The following is a 25,614-nucleotide window of genomic DNA, read 5'->3' as shown; positions in this document are numbered from 1 at the left end:
AATTGACTAGTCCAAGTTACTGTTTCCAGTAGAAACTACTTTATGTTAAGAAGATTGCCCTCACTTTGGTGATGGCTTTGTTACTCAGTTTTGGTTTTGGTTTGTATTGAGATGGGGGTTTGTGTATGGCAGTCTGGCTTCAAACTCTGCAGCTGAGGATGGCCTTGAATTCTTACTGTTATTTCAAATCATTCTACACAGTGACAAGAGGCGCAACACACCTCAAGCAGGACCAGTGCAGCATGGGAAGGTGACACCTCCAACCCCAAGCCTCAGATGGTCCGTGATGGAAAATGTGAACCCAGCAGGTAATTTAAGATCAGTGTTATTCAGTGCTTGCTGTCGGGCTTGTATGGAGATGTTAGGGAACTTAAGGCCCTGATGATGAATATGCACATGTATACTTCTTTAGAAATGTCTCCTTATTATAATAGTGGCACAAACTCAGCAGCTATCACTGAGTTGGTGTCTGGTGGGTGTGCAGTGTCCAGTATACTCCATTACTCAAAGCTTCTGTCTCGACCGTTGTTGGATTTCTCACTGGACAGAGTTAGGACCTGTTTTCATCCTGCTAAACAAGGCCAGCACAACCTTCTAAGACAGGGTTGGAAGGACTGCAGGACTGCAGCAGAGAAGACAAGGGGAAATTCTGAACCCTGATCTAAAGAATCGTACGCTATGAATTTGAAAGCTCAGCGATCCGCAATACAACTCTGTATGACAAATTTGTATGCTGTCCCGTGCTTTATTACATTGTATCTTAATAAATGTGTTCAGAATCAAAAGGTATGACAGACAGATGCTGGTGGCCCCATTGTACCAGCCTTGGGGACTGGTTCTCTTCCTCCACCCCACACCATGCCCTTCTGGGAATGACAGCTCATTGTTATAGCCAAATTGTGTGATGTTTGCTTTGAGTCTGGAAGTGTCTCAGAAGTTGAACCCTGTGTCTGTGAAGCCTGAGGTGTGATAGGGTGAGGATGGGGTTTCCATCTCAGCCTCGGAGGGCCATCAGCAGCTCTGCTCCCCAGGCCCTCCTCTAACCCCTCTTGCTCAGGGACACTGGCCTCCCTGGAACTTCCGGAATTCTAGAATCTAGACTGGGGCTTATTCAACTTTTCCTGATTTGCTCCATTCTTCTTTCACCAGTTTTGATTTTAATGGGAAAAAAATAGTCTTTATTATATCAAATTATACTTTCACATACATGGTTTCAGCCATTTTCTTCCAGGTGTTTTGTTGAACTCATTGTCAACAAGGAACTGAAATCTGAATACAGTCTTGGCATGAAAACGTTCAGGGTCCTTGTCAGGAGGGTGGGGGAGCGTTCCTTTTAGTGCTTATAATTTGTGCCTGTTTTTACATTTGTTTAGTATGTGTGTGTGTGGGTGTAGTGTGTGTTTAGTGTATGTGTGTGTGTGTGTATGTATGTGTGTGATAGTGTAGTGTGTGTGTGTGTATGTATGTGTGTGATAGTGTAGTGTGTGTGTGTGTGTGTGTGTAGTATGTGTGTGTGTGATAGTGTAGTGTGTGTGCGTGTGTGTGTGTTTACAAGCATGTGTGTGGCATGATACAGCATGTAGAGGTCAAAGGACAACTTCTAGGATCAGTTCTCTTCTTCTACCATGTGGATCCCAAGGATTGAACTCGGGTCCTCAGGCCTGGCAGCAATCCCATTTACCCCTGAACCATCTCACTGGCCCAATTTGAGCATTTTTAAGATTGACATAGAAGAATTCAGGGTCACACGAGTGCGCTATTGAGCAGGGCCTACAGCATACAGTGAGCCAGCCCGAACTGAGGGAAAAGTGCTGGCAGCGTGCATAGGAAGTCCTCAGTCCTACCAGCTTGTGAAAAGGAGCCAATCGATTGGGTGGCAGAGCTATATTCAAGGTTAGAGGGAGACACTGGCATTTGTGGGCAAACAACAGTCTGCTGAAAAGTAACTTCATGTCTTTTAAACTGGTGCTGGAAAACAAAACAAAATTCCGGGTCATTAGTAACCTCTTAATTAACTGCAAAGTCCCCTTACCCCCAATCTTTCAGAATATACATTCAGAACTAGTGAACTATGGGAGAAAAAGAAAGACAGGAGGGAGGGAGGAAATCAACTGTTTGCGTTCTGAAAACAAGAATCTCATCTCAGCTGACAAGAGGAACAGCCACCTCCCACCTTGGAGGACTAACAAGGAGCCCTCGATCTGGCCTTGTGTTCTGTGTCGCGGTTCTGCCTGAGCCGGTCCTCATTGTGAATGATGACACCTGTGGTTAGTCTTCCCTGGGAGTGTTTGCTCCCTGCAATTACATGTCTGTCTCTTGGCCCACTCTTGAATGATGTGACCAGAGGCTTTGCATATTTGCTCTAAGGCACCGAGATGCTCCCAGTTCCCTGGGTGTGGCCCAGCAGTAGTGGCCCGGATACTCTGGAAAGACATCCATCCTCGTGCTAGTGGAAGGCAAGTGGTCATTTCCTGTGTTGAGTGTGGTGGTAGGTGTGTGTTCTGTCAAATGCACTTTGCTGGTACGGCCACCACTTTTAATGCCTCTCTGTCCTGCTTTTACCTTCCTCTGTTGCTAGCCAGTCAGTCTGTCTGTTAGCATTCCGTACAGGAGCAGGGAACATGCCTCTGTGTGTTCTCGGGCTCAGGCCAACACTTGGTGACTATTACTGCATGAGTGAATGGCTCAGGCCTGTTTAAACAGAGTTGATTGGCTTTCGTGCCTTGGGACTTTTCTGCAGAGCCTTTCCTAAGCCAGTGTGAGCATATTAAAAGCAGAGTGATGGATAGGATTAGACTTGATCACAGAGCAGGAAAGGCTTGCTGCTTCCAAGGGGAAAAGCATGGACAGCTGAGAAAAATTAATCTGTAGGCATCCCCCCCCCTTTTTTTTTTAAATGCTGGAGAGGGAAGGGTTGCATCGAAAGACAGTACCTGAACTGTGGCTGTCATTAGTAATTACAGACATTCATATCCGCACTGCCTCCCTTTTGTTTGACAGAGAAAGGAGGTTTTAGACTTCTTGTGGGTTCTGCTGTATCTTCCCCCCCCCCTCCCACAGCCCTTGCTTTCTCCATCCAGTCTCCAGTTTTGCCTGTGGGTTTTCAGAGCCCGCCCTCTGGCTTGGAATCGGACGTTGGCATCTTGACATGTGTATGTACCACTTAATGGCCGGAAGGAGGGAGTGCTGAAGATGGTTATACCCGCTCCTGGGGGCTGGGGCTCTGTGTACACTGTGACCAGAGAGGTGTGGGCACACTCAGCTCTGCCCCCACCGTTAGCTGGAAGCGGCATAGTGGGGTTGTATTGGCTCCTTGAACAACGGGGAGTTAATTACAGAAAATGTCAGGCTTTTAAAAGGCAATTTATCACCTGGTTACCGGAAAGCAGTGGCCTTTCATGGATCCCCGAAGGGAAGGGAGCACTGATGTTAGCCTCCAGTACCCTTGCAGAGAGACATTGTGAGCCTGGGCCTTATCACCCTGGCATGGTGGCGCCCCCCGTGGGGAAGATGTTTATTTATGGACACAGTGCAGAGACTAGGTGAGACTGAGAGAGCGGGGATTGCTTTTTTTGTTGAGGAAATAGGGCACATTGCCATAGGGATTCTTTCCCTGTGGACAGCAAATCTTAACTCTGCAGAGTCTAGTTCCCGCAGGTGGGGGAGCACAATGGAGCACTGATAGGAGGTGGTCTTAGATTCTAATTAAACTTCTTCAGCCGTCTTTCCAGAACACATGAAATTCAGAGTATCATTGGACTGCCATGGCCCCCTAGGATTTTGCAGCCAGTCCTCGCTAAATGGAAAGAGAGTGCCAATTGCTCCAGAATGTGCCAGTAATCTGAATTTTTAACCAGATCCCTGGGCACAGGAGGGGGGACAGGACACTGAAGCTGGAGGAGGCTGGGAGGGTGGAGAGTGGCTAGACCAGCAGTTCCCTCTCCTAGCTGCGTATGAGGCTGCTGTACGGAGCTTGGGAACCTGCTTTGGTGTTACCTCCATAGACTTATAAGGGCGCCAGTGTTTCTCAGGATCTCTGCAGTGAGTCTAACATACAGCCAAGGCTGACAACCACTGGTCTCAACATAAAGCCAGGCTCACTAGATAGGTGCTGCTGTAATCACCAAGGGAACCATGATGGTTAGCCAGACAAAACCATCTCCAGGACTCATTAAAGCCCACATATTGTATACCGTGGGTCTTACTAGCTCACTCATTGGTGTCGGGGGTGGGGACCATGCATGCGTGCACATACATATTGATGCCAGAGGTGAGCCTTGAATGTCATTTCTCAGGCACCGTGCATCATGTTTTTATTTTATTTTATTTATGGATATGTGTTGTGCTTGTTTGTCTAAATGTGTGCCATGGGTATTCAGTGCCAGAGGCAGCCAGATGGGGGCATCTTATCCCCTTGGAACTTGAGCCATAAGCAATTGTAATTCTCTGGATGTGCCTGGTCACTGGGAACTAAACTTGAGTTCCCTGCAAGAGCATCAAGTGCTCTTAACTGCTGAGCCATCTCTCCAGCCCCTACTTTGTTTTTCTGAGACAGGGTCTTTCATTGACCTGGAGCCTACTGGCTAGGTAGGATGGCTAGCCAGTGTGCTCAGGAACCCTGTGGTCCCTGCCTCCCCAGCTCCGGGATTGCAAACCTGTGCCACCATGCTCAGCTTCTCTGTGTGGGTTCCTGAGGTCAGACCCGGGTCCTCCCGCAGTGAGCACTTGGCTGAGCTTCCTCCCAAGCCCCTCATTCTGGCTTTTAGGGATAAAGATGTAGACCAAGCAAGCACTGTGCCAGGTTGGTTTGGACGGAAAAGAATGCTCCCTCCTCTACAAGTGGAAATGGACCATCACTGCCAAGTGGAATTTGCTCTTTGCATCTTGAAATTTATATCAAAATTTAAAATCAAAATTTAAAATTCTGCTCCCCATTTGCCCATATAGTGGCACAGGTTTGCATACGAGAAAAAGCCTGGACTCCATCACAACCCTGTTAGAGCCAGGGTTTTCTGAGCCACATTTGATCTACCTTGACCGTGCCCAGGACCACGAGGGCCTTCCTTTCCCTTCAGTTACTCACAATCATGCTCCCTGCCATGAAGCCTGTCCTCTTACCTCCTTTGGCAAGGGCTTTCCCTGACCCATTTGTCCACGTCATGGCTTCTTGCATTTTCTTATAATACCATCTCTTTCCGGCGTCACAATGTACCACTTTCCTGGTTCCTGTGGACGAATTAGACTTGAGAGTCTAAAAAACGAGGCTGCTGTGTCTCTAACACCTATTACATGAAAGAACATACATTTCCAGGGTGAATTTGAGAAGCGATTAATTTTTTAAATTACTTTGTCCATTAAATTTAATACACATGTATATATGTCCATGCGAAAAAAATAAATAAAAAAAAGCACAATGTCACTTCCAAGGAAATAAGACATTGTTCTGGAGATGGACATGAATGACTGTGGCCAGGCAACATGAGTTGGAATACCACACTCTGAATACCACACTCTAACTAGTAACAGTTTCAAGTTTTATAGTACCACAACAAAGAAAACCAGTCCCTTTCCAAATATGTTAGCATGGGGTATGTGGGCTACTGCAGAGTAAGGCAGTCTAGGTTACAGGCCTCAGATTTGCCTGGTGGTGTTCCTAGGCTTCCAGTTGGTTGGAAGCCTGGAGTCTGTTCATACATTTCCAGATGGATTTGTCACATAGTCACAGGGACCTTAGGCTACACCCAGAGCTGAAAGGTGCATGAATATTTAGTTTGCCGACGATAGCTCCCCACAATCCCTGAATGTATTGTTTTGTAAAGAGTCACTGTTTATGTGTATGTGTGTGTGTCAGTGTGCATGTATGTGTAGGTGCCCACAAAAGTCCAAAGATGGCATCAGGCATCAGATCCCTGGAGTTGGAGCTATGGGTGGTTGGGAGCTGCCCAGCGTGGGTGCTGGGAACTAAACTCTAGTCCTCTTACGGAGTAGCAAGTACTCTTGACAGCTGGGCCAGGTGCCCAGTAAATCAGAACGTTTAACATCGGTGTGACTTTTTTTCCCCCTGGGAACTTCCCAGCCTCCTCACTTCTGTGGGTCCTTTGTTAGAAAGAGGAGTAAGGGAAGAACCAAGGGATATGGGTGTGGAGAGAGGTCCAGGCTACAGTTTCACTGGTTGGCTACATTGTATGCAGCTTAGAATCCTACCGTGTTCTCTTGACTTACACACTTTGCCCCTGTGCCTGTGTTAACCACTGTGTTTTCTCACTGTAGGCCACGAGTAGGGAAGGTAGATGCTTAAATATTGTGTCTCCATCCCTGCTATCACCAGCAGCAGTGTACCTGTCGCTGGGCAATGCAGTCTTCTTTGCAAGCCTGATTTAACTGCCCCCACCCCACTCCAGTCCTAGCCTGTCATTGGAGAAAAGCTACCAGCTGCATCTGCCAGATGTGGTTACAGCAGGTCGGATGAGTGGAGGGAAGCACTCCAGCCTTGCCTGTAACCCCGTTTCCTTTCAAGAAAACCCAGTTTCAACAAAACCACAGTGGAGTGTTTGGAAAGGACGTTTGCTATATTGTTCTCTGCAACTGATGCTTAATTACTTAGTTTTGAAGCAAATAAGAATTCAACGAGGAAGGAAAATATGTATTTTCTCAATGTTCCAATGCACAGCGGCAACTCTGGCCATCTCATCAGTTTTTCCTGGCTAGAAAAGTCCTTACGACCTCCTTTCCCCAACGTGTGCGTGGTAAAGGAACCGTGGCTAACAGTGGTGAAGTAGAAAGATTGAACAGCAGCTAAAAGCATCATGGTACATGTGTGTAGGTGGCATTCTTTGCCATTTTATTCATTTTTTTTTTATTGTGAGAAGGCTGTGCACTGCAGGAAAGAAAAAAAAGCCCTTCCTTAAAACATAAATGTCTGAAGTCAAAGTGATCGTTTCTCCTTCTTCTTGGGGTATTACTCTGTGTGTTATGGGTGCGCATTTGCAAATAGTCACCTACTCAAGTAGTACAGTATGTGTACGTATTGTTTTTATTAACAGATAGGATCAGACAGCAGTCCTGTAACTGCCTTTTCTACGTACTTATGACATATGTTGATATTGGATCTGCCCAGTACGCTTGCCTTTTAGTGTTTTCTTTAAAAGGTAAAGTTCTTGGACTCCAGCATGATTTCTTAACTCTTCTATCAGCATTTTTTAAAAAAGATTTATTTAATTTTTATGTATATATATATATACACACACACATACACACATATATATGTATGCATGTATGTGTGCATGTATGTGTGTATGTATATATGTGTGTGTGTATGTTTGTGTGTGTGTATTATGTATGTGTGTATGTGTGTATGCATGTATTATATGTGTGTATGTATGTATTATGTATGTGTGTATGTATGTGTGTATGTATGTATGTGTGTGTTTTATATATGTGTGTGTATGTGTGTATGTATGTTTGTATGTGTGTATGTATGTAGTGTGTGTGTGTGTGTGTGTGTGTGTGTGTGTCTGGGTCCCTAGGGTTATGTACACCTGAGTGCACTTGTCCACAGACATCAGAAGAGGGCAGTAGATGAGCTGTACAGTGGGGAAGGGGGGAGGAACCTTGCAGTTACTCTCTCCTTTCCCCCGGGGCCTGCACAGTAGCTGGGCTGCGGAGGAAAGGGGCTGTCTAGATATTTACACACATTGCATTGCATTGAAAAAGTTAAGCTTTCTGGAAAATGAACATCGATGTTACCGTGTGACTGTTGAGAAACTGCAACAGACTCTTCTGTGGGATTCTCAACACGTTGGCACATGTGCAGATGGTAGATTTATCCATAGAAATGAGGAATGTGGGGCCCAGATAGCTATTCACAACAAGTCTGCAGCCACCCAGCTAGGGGGAGAGGAGGACAGACATGCCCAGGTACCAGCCCTGGAGAGCATCTGGGAGGCCCTGGTATAAGGAAATTTTAGGCCAAGCATGGCTGGGCTTTCCACCCTCTGACTCTGGAGTTCCTTCTTGCAACATCAGGCTTCCTACAGTGTAGGTGAGGCCTACATTTCAGAGAACTCTTCCATCCCTTCCAGTTTCCTGTGAGGTGGGTAGGCCCAGGGGGTCACCAAATCAGAACCCCTCAGAAGACCCGTTCCCACTGAGATTAGATCATTAATATAACACCCCTGACCCCAAGAGCCTGAGGCCAAGCACAGGAGTGCTCGGGGACCAGAGTGCCCAGGTGGTACATGGGAAATGAATAGAGCAAGTAAGAGCGTGCGGTGCCTGGGTGTCCAGGTGTCCCCTGTACCTGCTGTGCAGAGTGATCATCTCTCTCTCTCTTTCTCTCTCTCTCTCTCTCTCTCTGTGTGTGTGTGTGTATGTGTGTCTGTGTCTCTGTGTGTGTGTCTCTGTGTGTGTGTGTCTGTGTGTGTGTGTCTCTGTGTGTGTGTGTATATGTGTGTCTGTGTGTGTGTGTCTCTGTGTGTGTCTGTGTGTGTGTGTCTGTCTGTGTGTGTGTGTGTCTGTGTCTGTGTGTGTGTGTGTCTGTGTCTGTGTGTGTGTGTGTCTGTGTGTGTGTGTGTGTCTCTGTGTGTGTGTCTCTCTGTGTGTGTGTGTGTCTGTGTGTGTGTGTCTCTCTGTCTGTGTGTGTGTGTGTGTCTCTGTGTGTGTGTGTGTATGTGTGTGTGTGTGTGTGTAGGCAGCTCAGTCCTCATCTGTGTCCCCAGCTCACAATGCATAGCTCAGGAGAGAGTGGACCTTTCAGCACAAGGATGTTTTTGTTCTGAACTGCACCCAGCTCCCTGAGACTGGGCCTGGCCTCTTTACTCCTCTGCTACCCCAGCAGCCTCCCTGCTGTGGGATTTCTCCAAAGGCCACTCCCGTTCAACCCATTGGGATGCCTCTGCCAAGTGTCATTGTCTTGGGGACAAGCTGAGTGAAGTTGGGACTGCAGGATCTAGCACAGCCTAACTGTTGCCTATAGGAGGGCAAAGCAAGAAATCATCTGAGATGGCATCTCTACCCTCCTTTTCTGTCTCCTTGGGACACATTTACCACCACACACTAGAAGGACACAGAGGAACCCTGAAAAGGGTAAAAAAGGGTTGGCTAACCTGGTTTATTAGGGTCTACAGTAGGGAGGGGGTGCCGCGCCCACGCAGCCAGAGTACAGAGCTTGGCGGAGGGTGTTGGTGTTGAAACACTTAACAGACCACCAGGACAAGTGAACAGGAAGCTGCGGCTGTTTATTACAGAGAATAATGGGCTTACATACCCAAGCTAGAGGAGGAAATCACGCACCACCCACACCTGGGGTCAAGGCATGGGCACCGCACACCGGAAAGTTCTGAGAACAACCTCGTTTAATCAACCTTGAGAGCACGGGAGTCCTACAGCTGGGCCGGGAGGAAGAGAGCTGTAAGGGACAAGGACTTGAATTTCCCAACAAGTGGGTGCTTGACCTGGACCACCAGGTGCTTCTTCAGTGACAGGGTCCTAGGTGGGAGGGACCAGGAGATAAGAAAGATAAAGATAGAAAGCTGGGGTGAGGGGTTCCTACACAGCCTGCGTCTGTGCCAAGTGAGCTTGTTAAGAACTGCAGCATCTTATATTCGATTTGGGGAAGAAAACGTGGGTCAGAGTCAGGAGAAAGCCATCATGGGACAACATCAGCAGGAAGCTAATCAATGCTATCCAAGGGGGCAGAGGGTACCTCCAGGATGTCAGAGAGGAGCCTGCAGCAACTGGGGGGGGCTGATAACCAGTAGCCCCCAGGGTGGAAAGAGGTCCTTACAATCCAGAGCACAGCTCCCCCAAGGCCCTGGTGCCAGGCCATTTCTGTCTCTGCTGAGTGTGTTCCTGGTGTAGAGAAGGAAGTATTTTCTGTCTCCACGTACGTGGCCTTAGGGAAAGGCTTGGGGTGATCTAGCACACAACATGTTCTCATCCCTTGTTGGCATAGTTTCATTTTCTGTGGACCCTGGGCGGATGAAGGCCTCGTGTCTGAGGTGGACTGTGGAGGTTGAGCCACATTGCTGGTGGCCTGAGAGCCAGCCTCAAGTCAGGCACAGGCTGAGATTAGATCTGTACATTGCACTGAGCTGCCCCATTGAGGAGGGAAGAGAGAATGAGAGCTTTGGGAGACGCAGGGCAGCCTACCTCAGGCAGTTGAGGGATTTGATGTGTCCTCAGCCAGCTAAACTGCAGCCACTCAGTTAATATGTTTCCGAAGTGGCAAATAGTGTTTTCATTCTAGGTATGTTCTATGCAACATTTAAGACATGGCTAAAATGTATGTGTGGTTTCCTAGAAAACTTCAAGAGGCATGTCACATTTCTATGTATTTACTCTAGCCTGGAGGCATGCAGGAAACAGTAGACCAAATATATAAGCACAGAAGGAAAAAAAAAAAATAGAGATTGTGTTTGAGTAGATCCAGTAAATGTATTTGTTTATGTGAAATTTAAACTAAACTGGGCTCCTGTGTTTGTTTATAGTTTGGCAACCATACTTGGAGACCCCAGTGAAAATACACTGGGTCTCACCTGTGGGTGCCTGAGAGCCTACAAGACAACCCATGTAGGTACGCGCAGCATGGGAGGCATAAGCGAGCTGTTTTCAGGCCACTCATTCGGTGCTGCGGAAGGAGTAGGGTTTCAGATGCCGGGTTCCATCGACGCTCTAGAAAACAGCGTTGGGAAATAAGGAGGGCTCTTATTTCCTGGGTGCTGGCTGAGCTGCGGCCGGGCAGGGCTAGGGAGCTGCTTCTGAAATCTCCCTTGTCGATATTGATGGCTGGCCTCAGTCAGCTGGTGGAAGACAGCCCAGTTTGATCTCTTTACGTGGCCTAATCCTGCTCCAAGAAGAGCCACACTTGTTTGTCCCTCCTGCTGAGGATTGGCAGTGACTTCCTGGTTACTTATGGGTCCTTGCCGCAGACAGTGACTTCTGTGATAGGCTGGGGGCCAAGAGATTGGCCCTACATCACTCCCAGGCCCCAACATGAAGAGCAGCCAGCCCCAAAGCCTTACACAGGTGCTTGAAGGCAGATGACCTGCAACTGAGGAAGCACAGGTGTTTATTTCTCTATTTTTTTTTCTTAGATCCTCTCAGTGTGGAACATCTTGTCCAGTAGTCAGCATTTTCAAACACAGTGTGTCCTGACTGCCTCAGCATTGTGTCTGTGCTCCAGGAACTAATTGCCCAACAAAGATCTAGTCTAGTCCTTGGCAGGCCTCCTGCTTTCGGGCCTTTCCTGGAGCTTCCTGTGACATTGACCTGGGGGACAGGAATCAGGAGGCAGCATCTGCAGCAGCTGGATTCCGGGGTGCTATGTGTTCACGGTTATCCCCTCTACCGGGTATTGGAAGTTGATTTAATTATAAGACGGGCCCTTCAGTAGTATTCATTAAAATCGAAAGGTTAAATTAAATGTCAAGTCAGAATGCCCACTGTAGCGAAGAAGAAATGTTCTTCACGATATCAGTTCTGTTAATTGAAATCACCAGTGTTACTTTATTTTATTTTATTTTATTTTATTTTATTTTAATTCCTGGACATGGCAATGGCATCTGTCTCTCTTGTGTCTTCCAGGAAGGACCATTGCATGGCTCCTGCTTGACAGCATGCGCCACCAGTGGCTCCTGCTGGCTGCATGCTTTTGGGTGATTTTCATGTTCATGGTGGCCAGCAAGTTCATCACGTTGACTTTTAAAGACCCGGATGGTAGGTATGCTCCATGGCAGAATGCATTTGCCCAGGCACCAAGCAGAAAGGACCTCTGTCCTGACCATGGGGGGGGGGTGGCTGTGCTGAGTCCCTCCTAAAGAGGAGATTTCTTTGTGGCTGAAGCCACTGTGTCACCTTTGGGGTAGAGATGCTTCCTTCCTGCAAGGGCCTCTGAATACCTGGCAGCTAAAAGGAATGTCACAGGCTCTGACTCACGGCTGCAGTTGCCCAGCCAGAGTGGCAGCTGTTTGACACTGACGACCTATGATGAATGGTTGTCCTTGGCACGGTGGAGGGAGGGTTTCTTAAGTGTGTGTTGTGAGGCTGTGTCAGAGGAAGATGATGAGGTGCTAGATTTAGCCCCGGGCAAGCTGACTCTGCCTTCATGTTCTTATCATCCGTTAGCCTACGAGTCAGTGTTCGCTTACAGAATGGATATACACTCCTGCTCTGACACATAACCAGCTGAGGGTCTGGTTAGTGGAAGGCTGCCATGTGCCGGGAGGTCTGTGGTATTGCACTTTGGTTCTGTGCCATCTCCTCTGGGGCCAAGTGGAGGAGCTGAGGAGAGCAGGGGTATGGTTCATGCGGGGACAGCTCATTAGCGCTGTAGATCGGCCAGAGAAGCAGTCCCTGGGAAGTGAGCAGAGCTTTGAGCCGCCTTCTGCAGTACACAGCTCATTAGAGGCGCGTCTCTGCCAGCGGAGTACACCTCTTGCGTCTAGTGGCCGTACCAACCTGTGGCACAGTAGTTTGACCAGTTGGCTGTAAGCGCCTTCCAGTACCACCAAGAACTCTGGGTATGTGCCTAGCTATTATTCTAAGGGCATCTGACATCCCACACTTCTCCGTCCTCTCTGCCCCTCTGTACCTACTGAGAGACAAAACCCGTAGCAAATAATGGGGTTCTGAAGAAGGAAACACCCAAGTTAGCCCGTGTGGTGGTTCCCCTCACCATGGTTTGCATGCAGGGGTATTTATAGGCACTTAACATCCGGCACCACCCGGCTGTCATCACAAGTCTCACTGAAGCCCCTGGGAGAAAGCTGATGAGGTTTGCACTGCCTGGGGAAGGGTGTTACACTTGCTGTATCGGCCATCAGAGTCACGGTGTGGGGCTTGGGACCAGCGGCTCCATGGAAGAGTGAGCTTCAAACCTCAGAGCAAGGTTGCGGTGTGAGCAGTGATCTCAAGTCCCGCTAGCTAGAGAGCTTTCCCTGGCTCTTCCTCAGACCTGCTTCCACAGGTGGCATCCGCCCATGGCTCCACCCCCCAATAGGCGTGGTCAGTGCCACAGAAGGACTATCTCACTGTGTGGAGATTTTGGCAGCGACAGCACAGTCAGGGCAGCGAGTGGCCTCTCGTGAAGACAGAATGGTTTCGTCTTGGAGGTGCTTCATAATCTTCAGATTTCTGAGATGGGACCCAGTCCCAAATGTAGAAGAGCTAAAACAGCGCTTGAGAGCATGTGACTTCTACCCCTAGATGTTATCTCTTCGTAAGGAAGGCACAGGCACGGCAGGGATCGCCATGAGGTTAAATTGTTTGTAGTTTAGTTTGTTTTAAAACCCTAGTGTGAGACTTCTGTCACCCTCCATTCTTGCCACTAAGGAGGCTGGCGCTGAGGACCAACTGAGCCTGTGCGTTAGAGACCAGATAGAGCACCAGTAAGGCCCCATCCCAAAAAACAAAGAATTAAGCCAGGTGTTGGTGGTGCGCGCCTTTAATCCCAGGCAGAAGCAGGCGGATCTTTGTGAGTTCGAGGCCAGCCTGGTCTACAGAGCGAGTTCCAGGACTGCCTCCAAAGCTACAGAGAAACCCTGCCTCGAAAAAACAAAACAAACAAACAAAAAAAGAATTAAATGCAACCTTGCATTTTAATGTTCTCTGACAGGGGCTGTTAAAGAATACTTTCCCAGTGGGGAGGTAGCAGATTTTAGGCCCACTAATTTCAGAAGGGCATAGACACCAGAACAGCAAAAACTTAAAGAGATATTGAAGGTAAAAAGCCAAAAACTGATGACGCTTACTTAGTAGAGGCCATCCGGCTTGTAGAAGGTCATTCTCTTCCTCCGTCATGCAAGGCCCAGGAATTGAGCTCAGGTCATCAAGCTTGGCAGCAGGCACCTTTACCCACCAGTGGTTTGAAAGAAAATGCCCCCAAAGGGTGTGGCACTTTTGGGAGGCAAAAATCGTTGTCCATCGACTTCATTCTTATCTCTGAGTAAACATGCGCACTCAGTATCTTGCCAGCCTGAGTGATTAGGACTGGATGAAGAGTTTGGAAGTTAAGTACACAGTACTGACCCAAGGCATCAAAGAGGGCCCTGGGCTGGGGATGCTGCAGGCATCTCTTCTCCTCCATCCTGGATCCCTCTGCGACCCCCTCTCAGTCGCTGGTAGACCGGGAAACATCAGCGGGGCCTGTGAACTCCTGGAACGGGCTGTTCTCTCTTTCTGACCTTCTTATTTTTAATGCATTCAAACCATGTTGGCTTTTCAGCCAAAGTCCCCACATGAGTATCATTGCAAGGAAGCGACTTACAAGCCCAGTGGTCCCCAGAGCAAAGTCACTTGTTGGACGGTAGCATGGCTAGCTGCCCTTGGATTATTCTTCCTCCTGGCTCTCTTCTCTTGGAGCTGGATCACTGCTGTGGAATCCTGGCCATGTTGTGTATGTGTTTCCTTCATGCCTGCCTGTCTGTCGTGATTTCCCTGGCCACCTGAGCTGTCCTGTATGCCCTGACCTACTGTGTGTCCATGCTTGCCACTACTGTGGGTTATGTTAGCTCAGCAGTAAAGCCACGTTGATATCTGTGCAATGATCTATCCTTGGCAAATTTCCTTTCTGCTGAACAAGAATCAGGTGTTACTAACCAGAGTGTGTCAAGGAAAATAAATCCAACCCAGTGATAGGTATTTAGTGGCATGATCTGTCAAGCTGTGAAATAATAAACAACTCTTCCTTCCGTTGGTCTGTGATATTTGTACACACGGTTTTCTTTTTTCTGTCGGGCTTGCTCTTCCCATCTTTGGCCTGATTGTAGCCCCTCAGGTTGCTTCTAAGTGGATGACAGGCGGACCCCATGACTTTGGATTATCCCTGCCTGCTGCCCATGGCATAGGTTTATGACTGAACTGTGAGGCAGGAGGAGGTGGCATTGCATAGCACAGAAGGCAGCCAGGGGACAGTTGTGACCACCTTTAGAAGAGCAAACAAAGCAAAATGGTACTCCATTCACTGCTGAAGATGTGTTCTACAAACCCGTAAGCAGCCTTCGCTGTGACTGTTAGCAAACACAATCTCGGATGTGAAGATGTCCAACCATGCTTTGAGGATTACAGCCCTTCATCCTGAAGCTGGAATCTTGCTTCTGAGGGGCAGCGTGGAGAGAAGGACTGACCTCTGGTCATAGAAGCAATGCTAGCAGCTGCTGAAGAGAATTCCCCTCCAGCAGAAGGACAGAATGCAAAAACTAGGCCAATCTGCTTCTTCCTCTGCCTGTAGTCAAGTCGGGTTGGGTTAGCGGGAGAGAGAATCCGGGAGCCTAAAATCATGCAGACATTCACACCACGGTAGTGACTGACAGGCTGGCTGGTGCTGGAGGATGAAAGGTTCCTCCATGACCATGGCCTTCTGTGTGTTCTGAGCATGGGAAATAGATTACCTGTTTTCCAGAAGCCAGCGAGTGGCGAGTTGGTTATTCAGCATTCAGCACACGTTTCCCTCCACCCAGAATTGTAAGGAAAGACAGGTTTCACAAATCCATTTAGTGTGTCAACACCCAAAGGTGACAGGGTGAGTCAGTGATGATCCGACCAATCAGTGTAGGTGTCAAAGCCCCTACAGTGCAGCTAGGAGCTCTGGGGTGGGTGGCTCCATGACCTCATCATCTGCCAACAGCATGTTCTTTATCCTGTGGCAGTCTCAGAACAGCCTGGGCACGTAGCTCCAGCCGGGCTTGCGATTTCACTCAAATGTAGACTAAGAGGAAGGTGACCGTGGGGTCCATGATGCAGGGACTGTAGTAGAGCCCAGTAACTGAGGCGTGGAAGCAGAGGGGTATTAGGGCACAGTAGGGTGCCTCCTTCCTCATGGGGCAGAAGAGGAACCAAGGCAGATTAGACGGACGGACGCTGTACGCTGCAGAGAGGCAGAGCTGTTCAACAGCCTGGCTGGGAGAGCTCAGGGAGGCACTGACGTTAGAAGTCCTGGCCGCTCTTCCAGAGGACCCAGGTTCAATGCCCAACACCCACATGGCAGCTCACACGTGTCAGTAAGTCCATTTCTTGTGGCCTCTGTGGATACCAGGCACGTATGTGGTACAGGTACATGAGAAGGGAAAACATCCACACATGCGGAGTAAAATCAAATAAAGATAAATAAAAGTGATAAAACACATGTAAAGGAATAGCTATGGGCTGGGGCGGTAGTAAAGTAGGCAACTTATAGGCATCACAGAGCCAAGTCTGGGGGCATTTCTATTACATGAAGTAATAGTTTTATACATTTGTGGGTGACTTTATTGTGTATTTGTGTTTCTATGAGACATTGAAAGTGATGGATCTTGTCCAGACTCTACGTGAAAGGTTTCTGTGAAATCTGTTGTTTAGCTCCCCCTGAGCGGCTTGTGACCTGTCCTCTAGTCTGACGTAGTCACATGACTTCTGACATGAACATGGAAACTCTAGCCCGACTGCTGGAGTTTTGTTTTTGTTTGTAAATTATTTTTTTTTCCAGAAGTGGGGTTTCTGGTGGTCACTGAAGAGTGACCTGCAATTGTAAGAAATACCACTGAGGGACTGAGCTGACTCAGTGGGTAAAAGCAACTCCAGTTCCAGGGGATCCAGTGCTCTCTTCTGGCCTCCTCGGGCATCAGGAACACACATGGCACACAGACGTACATTCGTGCAGAGTAACCACACATATACTTTTCTTCCTTCCTTCTTTCCTTCCTTCCTTTCTTTTTTTAAGAAAAAGAAGTAGCATAGGACAGGGAGATGCTGTTTACAGAGCTACACAGCACTCGGGATACTGACACAGATATGGCCCAGCTGCAGAGCAGCTGTTACTGTGAGGGTCCATCGTGTCACCCCTGGTGATTATCCTCTTAGTTTTGGTTTGGATTTTTTTTTTTAATCTAAATCCAAAGTCGCTATCTAGCCCAGGTTGTCAACGAACATTCCATTCCTCCGCCCTGAGCCTCGGAAGCACAGGGATGGTACAGGCGTGTTCCACTCTGCCTGGCTGTGTTGTCCTTCCTAGTCACATCCGTGGCCCGCCTTCCTCAGCCTCGGCTCCTGAACCTCTACAGAGTGTGTCATTTCAAAACTGCCTTGTGTCCTGTGTCCTTTTGACTTTGCGTGTTCGTGGTGTTGCCTGTGATTCTTGCCTTCTTGCCTTTTTTATTGCTCAGTTGTATGTCACTATACATACAGGTGTACCCCTGTGTGTTAGCCACCCGCCTGTTGAAGGGCATGTGGGCCATTTCCAGTTTGAGGTTATTACAGATGAAGCTGCTGGGAACATTCGTTTGTGGGTTTTTGTTAGAGCATAAATGTTTGCTTCCCTGTAATAGATGCTAGGAAACACAATTGCCGGGTCTTGTTACCATGTTGCTTCCCCTCCCCGCCTCCCCAAGGAAATTACCAGATCCATTTCCAGAGTAGCTGTTCTGTGTTTCATTTCTGTAGCATTGTATCGGTGACCAGGTCTCTCCACATTGCAGCTTTTGGTGTATCCCTGTTCCCTCTCACACATTCTGAGGGGTCTGTTTCCCTGTGATTTTGATTTGCGGTTGCCTGCTGGCTGGTGATGGTGAGGTCCTCAGTGAGGTGTCTGTGCATATCTTGATCCTTTGCAATTTGTCTTATGTATAGGTTAAGTGCCGTTGACTTCCTTATGCATGCACTCTGTCAAGTGCGAGGCTTGGAAACGGGCTCTCCCAGCCCACGGCTTCTCTTCTCCTCCTTTTTACAAAGCACAGGTCTTGAGCTCCGGTGAGGTGCAGGGTCCTAAGGATTTTTGAACTCTTGCATGGCTTTGTGTTTCACAGTGTGAGGATTAGGCAGCCGCTCACTCTGCAGGCTGAGGCTCACTTGCTCCATCTCCTGTCTTAAACAGACGGTTGCCTTTGTTGAAAGCCCTTGGGGCATGGCTGGGTGGGTGTGGACTTTCCTGGAGTGGCACTGTAAGAAGCTGTCTGGATCACTTGTCTTCCAGGGTACAGTGCCAAACAGGAGTTTGTGTCCCTGACGACCATGCCGGAAGCAGGCAAGCTAAGAGGAGAGAAGCATCTTGCTGAGGACACGAAGGTGAGCACAGCCCTGTCCCTCTGACGAGGACACTGCTTTCCTTAGGGCACACTGCAAGGTGGCCCTGTCACGTGGGGGCAGCTTTCCTCTTGCTACGCCATTGCAGCCTGACTAATAGTGCAGGTTGAGAATCCCTAATCTGAAAGTTGAATATATGAAAAGTACACAGTCTGAAATTGAGTGTCAACATGGTGCCACAGTGGACATTTCCACACCATACAGTGTAGAATCATTTAAAGCTATTCCATTATTGCTAGGGTTATTGCTGAATGCTAAGCCCCTACCTAACAGGTAGAATTCCCTGGACCCAATCATCCCCTCTAATAATCTAAAATTACCTTCAGGTTTGGACTCAAGTCCCTGTGATACCTTCTTGTGGGTAGAAATATTCCAAAGTCAAAAAAAAAAAAAAAAAAAAAAAAAAAAAAAGAGTTCCAAGCCCGATGCGCTGCTGTCCCTGAACATTTTGGATAAGGGTCATTCAACGCGGAGTCCCTTAGCTTTCTGTGTTTCCATTCATCATTTTAGCTTAGCTTCGGGAAGGGCGTGGTCTTCTATGCTGCATCCCTCATCACGGGTCCTGTGTGAGTGTTGGTTGTGCTGAATCCCTTCCTGATGGGTGGAGTGCAGACTTCAGTAGGGGGATGGAGTATGTTGCATAGGGTTGGGAAGAAGTTTAGGATGTGAAAAGATCTCTGACCCAGAGTGGAATTTTGGGCTGAGAGGGAACCAGGGAGCAGCCTCCAAACTGTATGGATGAGCTGCTGAACCCAGAACAAGGGAGAGGCCCCCCAAATGACAAGGCAGATAAGAGGTGCAGCCCAGGCAGTCAGCTTCCATGGAGTCCTGGGTGCCTGGGTAATCACTCCATGTATCCCTCCGCAGAGCTACTTTCACACATAACTCTCTTCATTCCCGGTGCAGGCAGAGGGATATATTCAGAAAGGTTACCGCTCCCTTTGCCCATCCTCATGCTGGGTCTGGAAGGTCACAGTTATGACTAAAGGGATGACGTTTCCAGCCTAGGAAAGAGCGGGTGCCCCCTGGTTCACGGTGTGAATGTGGAGAATTAGAACCCAGCAAGAACAAAGACACTCCAGTCAGAGCAGGTGGCCATGGCGGCTTCTTGTCAGCAAGACATTCATGTAGTAAAGGCCAGGTCTGCAAAGCTCTTCTGACATAACCCAAGGGGCACTGTTAATAGAAAACATTTCAGTACGTGAACAGAGGGCTGGCAACCTATTTGCAAAGCAGTTCCAGGCAAGGGCCCCACTGAGGAGACTCTACATCTGGGGAGAAGAGAATTTACCGTGCCGTGGTCCCTTGCTGTTTCAAGATGCCTCTTGGAGAACATGCACCTTCTGGGGCAGACCCCCCAAATGCTACATACGCACTCATGCACACACCCAAGTCATGATCCGAAGGGTTGCTATAGGCTAACCCGCATGTTACTGCTCATTCTGTCCTGCCCAAGCCCCTCTGCTCTTCCTGTTCAACCTGTCCTCCCCCACACATGCACCGACTTTGCCCATGTGCACCCATGCACACACACTCCACTAAGGCTTTCTTGGGGAGCCCCATGAGACCTTGTAGCCTTCGCACACCCAGCCAAGACTTAGTAGCTGTGGAGTGAATGGCCCTGCTAATCTTCAGAGCCATGGAAGACGGGGGTGAGGGGGTGGGGGGAGGGGTGGGGTGTGGGGGTGGGGTGAGCTTGAGTCAAAGACCGCACATCCTAGGGAATGCTCTTCCAGACTGAAATAGCCCCACACACCGCCTCTTCTCTCGGAACTCCAGCTTTCTCCTCTTTTTGATTTACCAAGTCAGCCTTCTGGGAAAGTCACAGGAACCTAGTGGACGTCTGTTTTCCTGGCCAACTGTCCCCATCCATCTTTAGAACGCAGTGAGGCTGTGGCGAGGGGGCTGAGAAGGGCCGCGTGAAGTGGCAGGAAGTGGTAGCTGTCACTCTAGAAATGGAAAGGACGCAGGGGTTCTCTCCTGCTGAAGGAGTTTCCACTGCCGTTTGGCCCCAAATAAACACACAGACGCTATATTTACTATAAATCTGTTGGCTGAAGACTAGGGCTTCTTTTTGGCTAGCTCTGTCTTAATTATTAACCCACTTGTATTAAGCTAAGTATTTCCACGTGGTCTTACCTCCTCATCCCGCCTATCTTCCTGCCTTAATAGACAGTGTTTTTTTTTTTTTTTTAACTCATCAACCAATAAGAGGAACATATACAGAAGGGCATCCCCCATCACTCCCCTGCTTCATAGCCATGATCCCTCATCCTCCTTTATCCCTCTCTCCGACAGCCAACTGGGAAGGTGCTCTCGGACGGCCGTCCTGACCAGCCCCCGGTTTATCTGGAACGGCTGGAGCTCATCAGAAATGCCTGCCAGGAAGAGGCCCTGAGGAACCTCTCACACACTGAGGTCTCTAAGTTTGTCCTCGACCGAATATTTGTCTGTGACAAGCACAAGATTCTTTTCTGTCAGACTCCCAAAGTGGGCAACACTCAGTGGAAGAAAGTGCTGATTGTCCTAAATGGTAGGTGTGGCATCTGGGGAATGAATGTCTCCCTGGGATGGCGTCGAAGGACGGGATGGTTTCTTCCACAATCAACCTGAAGGTTCTTTAAAAGCTGGCGGGGTTAACTTCTTTGCATACATTACAGCTGATCTACAAATCCATTCAGCCACTAGTTGGTGGCTCTGAGATATTTGGGTCACAGAGCCAAGGGCAGAAATTCCTGGGTTTTCACAGATATAACTTTTCATCTTCACTCAGCCTCTCCACCCCTGTAAGCCTTGTTCATGGCACGTGTGTTGATTACTTCCAGGCCACCGTACTCCCTGAGACAGTCTGTAGTCGAACGGCCCGCAGCCAGAGCCTGGAGGAGACTCCAGCCTCCTGAGCCTCGGGCAGCTTCACTCGAGTGCACAGAAGCTGCACCTGCTTTCTTCTGTAGACATAAAGCATTGCCTTAGCTTGCTTCAAAACAAAATCGACATGTACTGGAGAACAAATTAAATCTTAGTTCATACACTATGGTTTTGGTTACTCACTGCTCTGTTTAGACGCCGAGTTTATTTAAATCCCAATTAGTCTAAACTGACCTAAAATAATTATACGCTCTGTCTGTTAAAATTCAGCTCCAGTTGGCTGAGTTCCAACAAATAGCATTGGGACTTCTGGACAGAAATTACACTCTGGGTACCTTGGGACTGATTCTTGTGGTTCAGCATCTTGCCCACAGATCCCAAGCTCACTCCTGGCAACACTGGCCAGTGCTGGCTGCCATGTGCCCTTTGTCCAGGTCCTTTGGAGGGCAGAAAAGACAGGGCCTCGTCTTCCGGATACAGTGAATGTGCTCCTGAAGTGATATGCCAGTGTTCTGGGTTTTTGAATGGGAGATCAAGGCTACAAATGAAATTGAAAACAAAGCATACAAAAAAAGGGGGGGGGCTCACAAATGGGCCGTGGCCGTGGGGAGCGAGCATCCATCCTAACTCACAACAGTGGGGTGCAATAGAAGTAAGCTGCTACGTGAATGTGCATGTTGAAACCCCTCTTCTCTGCTCACGACAAACTTGCTCTGTTAGGAACGATGTCGGTTACCAATTTTTTAAATTGGAAACAAGGAAACCCCTTGACACCAACACCCATAAAATCTTTACTGGGAACAACAACAACAAAAAAAAATATTAAATTTATTTTAGGAAGCCTTTTATTGTCCAACCCATTACTTTCTTTAGTAGAGAAAGTCAGCTTGTTTATTTCTAAAACAACGTGTACCTTTATAATCTTATTTCCTGAAAATGAAAAGACAAACAAACAAACAAAAGCAAAAAGATTTTATCGTTGATTTGAGAGAAGCAGCCAGAGGCCTCTGGAAGAGTCCAGAGCAGAGAGTGGTAGACTGAGCATGTCAACGACTGGACCTGGCTGCGAGAGAGGCAAGGGCAGGGGCAGAGCAGATGGGAGTGTGGGGGGGTGTGAGATGGGGGGCATGAGCTGGAGGCGTTTAGGGAGGGGAGGGGTGAGAAGGGCTGGGATGCCAGCCTGGACTCTGGAATGTATAACAGGTACTTGTGATCCCCAGGGATCCTGGAGCCCAGCATGGGTTTGATATGCTAACAGACACCACACACAGACATCTGTCCCTTCCACCGGGAGATGGCTCCTTTTGGTAGTATAGGGGATGCACTACACAGGTTCCTGCAGAAGGAACTTTTGTCTGACTACCAGGATTTGGGGAGATGGAGTTACGCCCTCAGCTTTGTCCCAACCAGGGCGTATTTCAGTGCTCTGGACTAAGGCGCAAGTAGTTGGAGGACAAATGAATGAATGAACCAAGGCCTCTTGCACAGGTGACCCGGGAGAGTTTCCTCCTTGTGGGGACTCTTAGCTTGCCGTGTAAATGCTACAGTTCTCAGAAGCTGGCCAAGCCCTCGGGGTCCATCACCAATGTTTCCATTTGTCTACACTGGGAAAAGAAAAGTCTGTCCAGCCCCCAGGTCCCCTGCAAACCGGGTCTGGCTGGTTCTTTGGGTGTGTCCTCCTTGCCTCTGGTCCCCCAATTCAGCCAGGGTTTTTCGTCATCAGGTGTCCTTGCCATTTGCCCTGTAGGCCGCCATGGCACTCTGTGACAAACACCACTGTCCTAACAGTGTTTGCTGTGCTGCAAGAGCACAGTCTGCCAAGGAGCCGAGGACCTGGCCGTGCTGTGGGCATTTGTGGACACGGTGCTCCATGCCAAGGCCCCCCCCCCCCCGCCAGCATCTCCCGCCCTCTCAGAGGAGAACATGCTGCCGTTTTTAAGGGAAGACAGCCTCTAGGTGCAGTACCTGAGCCATGTGCCGTCAGTGTTCATTCTGACTCCTTCCCTATCCCCCACATAACCTTCTCTCTTCCAGTTAGGTGATGGATTTTTTTTTTTTTTTTTTAAGCTGCTGTTTTTCTTCCTGTTAATCCTTCAGCAGGAGCGGCTGGAATCCAAGGGTGCACAGGAGGGCACTGAGGGTGGGTTTCTCCTGTGTGCTGGGAGGCTGTGGGGCCTGGGGGGGACACGGGCGGGCACCTCTGAAGAGCATACTGAGGTGTTTCATGCATCTTCCCTTGTTTCCCCCAGGAGCGTTTTCTTCCATTGAAGAGATCCCTGAAAACGTGGTCCATGACCACGAGAAAAATGGCCTTCCTCGTCTCTCCTCCTTCAGCAAAACAGGAATTCAGAAGAGGTAAGGACAGCTTCTTCTGAGGGGAGAGGAGGGCGGTTCTTCCAGCAGAGCCCCAGGCTCAGTCCGTGCTTGCAGTGAGACCCTCTTGGCTCCCAGGACCACGGGTCAGCTGCTTTGTGTTGGCTTGCAGCGGCCAGTGGGGTCCTGATTCACTGCAACTCACCGGCCCTCCGGAGGATTTCAGAAGACCCTTCCCAACCTTGGCAGAAAGGCCATTGACGTTTGCATCAGCTCCCTGGCAGAAGTGGACAGCACTTTGTGCTTGGATTGTGTTACGCTTTATGGATTCCTTACCAGATAGGACCATTTCTTCATTAGGAAGAAAGTGTAGCACTTTCCCGAGACCCCGTGCCCATTTCTGCACATGCTTCCCTCTGGAGTAGTCGGGTGAGCAGGTCCCATCTCAGGAGGTACAGGAGACAATCTCCCTTGACTGTGGCATGGTGGGGTCACCAGCTGATGAGTAAGAAATTCTCGCCTTTTAGCCATGAAGTGGCTTCACAGAGCCACACTGAAGGGGCTGGCATACAAGAGCGGCTGCCCCTCCACATCAGGTGGAGCCTGGGCTTGCCACCCCCAGGCTTTGCAGCCCCCCCTTTATTTATTTATTTATGTTGTTGTTTTTTGTCTTTTCATGACTTCTAACCTTGGGTAACCCAGTCTCCACAACTCTAAAACTTGTCAGACGCCATCCTGGGTGTGGATAGTTCTGCCGAACTCTAGGCTTTGCTTCATGGGTTTTGTGAGAGCCCATGAATTACTCAGGCAGATCAGGGACAACAGTGTCTGGCTTTCGGGTAAGCTCGCTGTGAGTGTAGTGATGCTGCAGGTAAGGGGTCATCGTTGCTATTCTTGTTAGCAGCAGCAACACCATCACAAGCCTTTCAAGCCGGAGTCCCTGCTCTGCTGCATCCACCCTGGGCAGCTCGCCCACTGTCCCTTCCTTGTTGGAAGTGTCCAGCTGGATTCCTGTTCCTCCTTCCTGTTCTTTACTCTTATTTTGATGCCCCCTGGCAGCTTGGGGTGCAATATTTAAAGCTGTGCCCATAAAATAAGTCTCTGGCCTCAGTTAACTCAGTTAACACTGACTCACAGTTCCTGCCCAGGAATAAAACTTGTAAAAGGTTTTGAAGTTTTGAATTAGACAAATGAGACAAACAGTTTCACATCAGTCCCAGAAGATGAATTCTAGAGCTCTGAGCAGATCAAGAGCAATTCGGGCTTTTTCTTTTCTTTCTTTCTTTCCTTTCCTTTCTTCCTTTCTTTCTTCCTTATGTGTTCACACTTTTTTAAACATTTATTTACTTTATGTATATGTGCATATACACCTGCGTACCAGCAGAGGGCATAAGATCCCGTTACAGGTGGTTGTGAGCCACCATGTGGTTGCTGGGAATTGAACTCAGGACCTCTGGAAGAGCAGCCAGTGCTCTTAACCTCTGAGCCATCTCTGGCCCCAGTTCAGGTTTTCTAAAGTCTCTGTTTTACCGTAGCAACGTTGATGGCAGCGTTCAGTTCACAGTGCAGTGTGCCCTGTGGGGGGGGGGCACACTTTCCACAGGGCTCAGCTTGGTTTTCTCTTTCTCTTCCCCTCTCTGCCCTCCCAGAACATTAGTTTCATCTCTTAATTTCTCTCCTCAGATTGAAAACGTACTTCAAGTTTTTTATTGTGAGAGACCCCTTCGAAAGACTGATTTCTGCCTTTAAAGATAAGTTTGTTCACAACCCGCGCTTTGAGCCTTGGTACAGGCATGAGATTGCCCCTGGCATCATTAGGAAGTACAGGAAGGACAGAACAGAGACCAGGGGCATCCAGTTTGAAGATTTTGTTCGCTACCTGGGTGACCCAAACCACAGGTGGCTAGACCTTCAGTTTGGGGACCACATCATCCACTGGGTGACCTACGTCGAACTCTGCGCACCCTGTGAGATAAAGTACAGTGTGATCGGACACCACGAGACGCTGGAGGAGGATGCCCCGTACATCCTGAAAGAAGCTGGCATAGACCACCTGGTGTCTTACCCCACCATCCCCCCAGGCATCACCTTGTACAATAGAACTAAGGTGAAGCACTACTTCCTGGGCGTCAGCAAACGAGACATCCGGCGCCTGTATGCACGTTTCGAAGGGGACTTTAAGCTCTTTGGGTATCAGAAGCCAGAGTTTTTGCTAAATTAATGCACAGGGCCCTTGAACTCTTGCCAGATCAGGGGCTGACTAGATGGAGGCCCGAGCACAGAGATGAGGCGCCCTCCATCATCCCCCGTGGTCCTGTGAACGGATGATGCTGGGCTCTGATTGCCTCAGCTTGGAAGTCAGACTTCCTGAGCCCCTCCCCC

General features: G+C 48.8%; 1 protein-coding gene across 1 annotated transcript; it reads left to right on the top strand.

Moving 5' to 3' along the window:
- The first annotated feature begins 214 nt into the window (after positions 1-214).
- On the top strand, positions 215-25,492 carry Chst10 (carbohydrate sulfotransferase 10). Its single transcript, XM_051204510.1, has 6 exons — positions 215-308; positions 11,584-11,715; positions 17,942-18,033; positions 20,350-20,584; positions 23,169-23,274; positions 24,916-25,492. The coding sequence occupies exons 1-6, from the start codon at positions 287-289 to the stop codon at positions 25,451-25,453; spliced, it is 1,125 nt and encodes a 374-aa protein (XP_051060467.1). The 5' UTR covers positions 215-286; the 3' UTR covers positions 25,454-25,492.
- The last annotated feature ends 122 nt before the right edge of the window (positions 25,493-25,614 follow it).

Source organism: Phodopus roborovskii, unplaced genomic scaffold, assembly GCF_943737965.1.
Source record: "Phodopus roborovskii unplaced genomic scaffold, PHOROB, whole genome shotgun sequence".
Taxonomy (NCBI): Eukaryota; Metazoa; Chordata; class Mammalia; order Rodentia; family Cricetidae; genus Phodopus; species Phodopus roborovskii.
The sequence above is the reverse complement of the archived record's forward strand: the minus strand, read 5'-3'. Positions and strand labels throughout refer to the sequence as shown.

Coding starts and splice junctions, on each gene's coding strand:
- Chst10 (XM_051204510.1), top strand. CDS start 287: ATGGAAAATGTGAACCCAGCAG. Junction 309..11,583: donor GGAAAATGTGAACCCAGCAG/GTAATTTAAGAT, acceptor TGTGTCTTCCAG/GAAGGACCATTGCATGGCTC. Junction 11,716..17,941: donor GACTTTTAAAGACCCGGATG/GTAGGTATGCTC, acceptor CTTGTCTTCCAG/GGTACAGTGCCAAACAGGAG.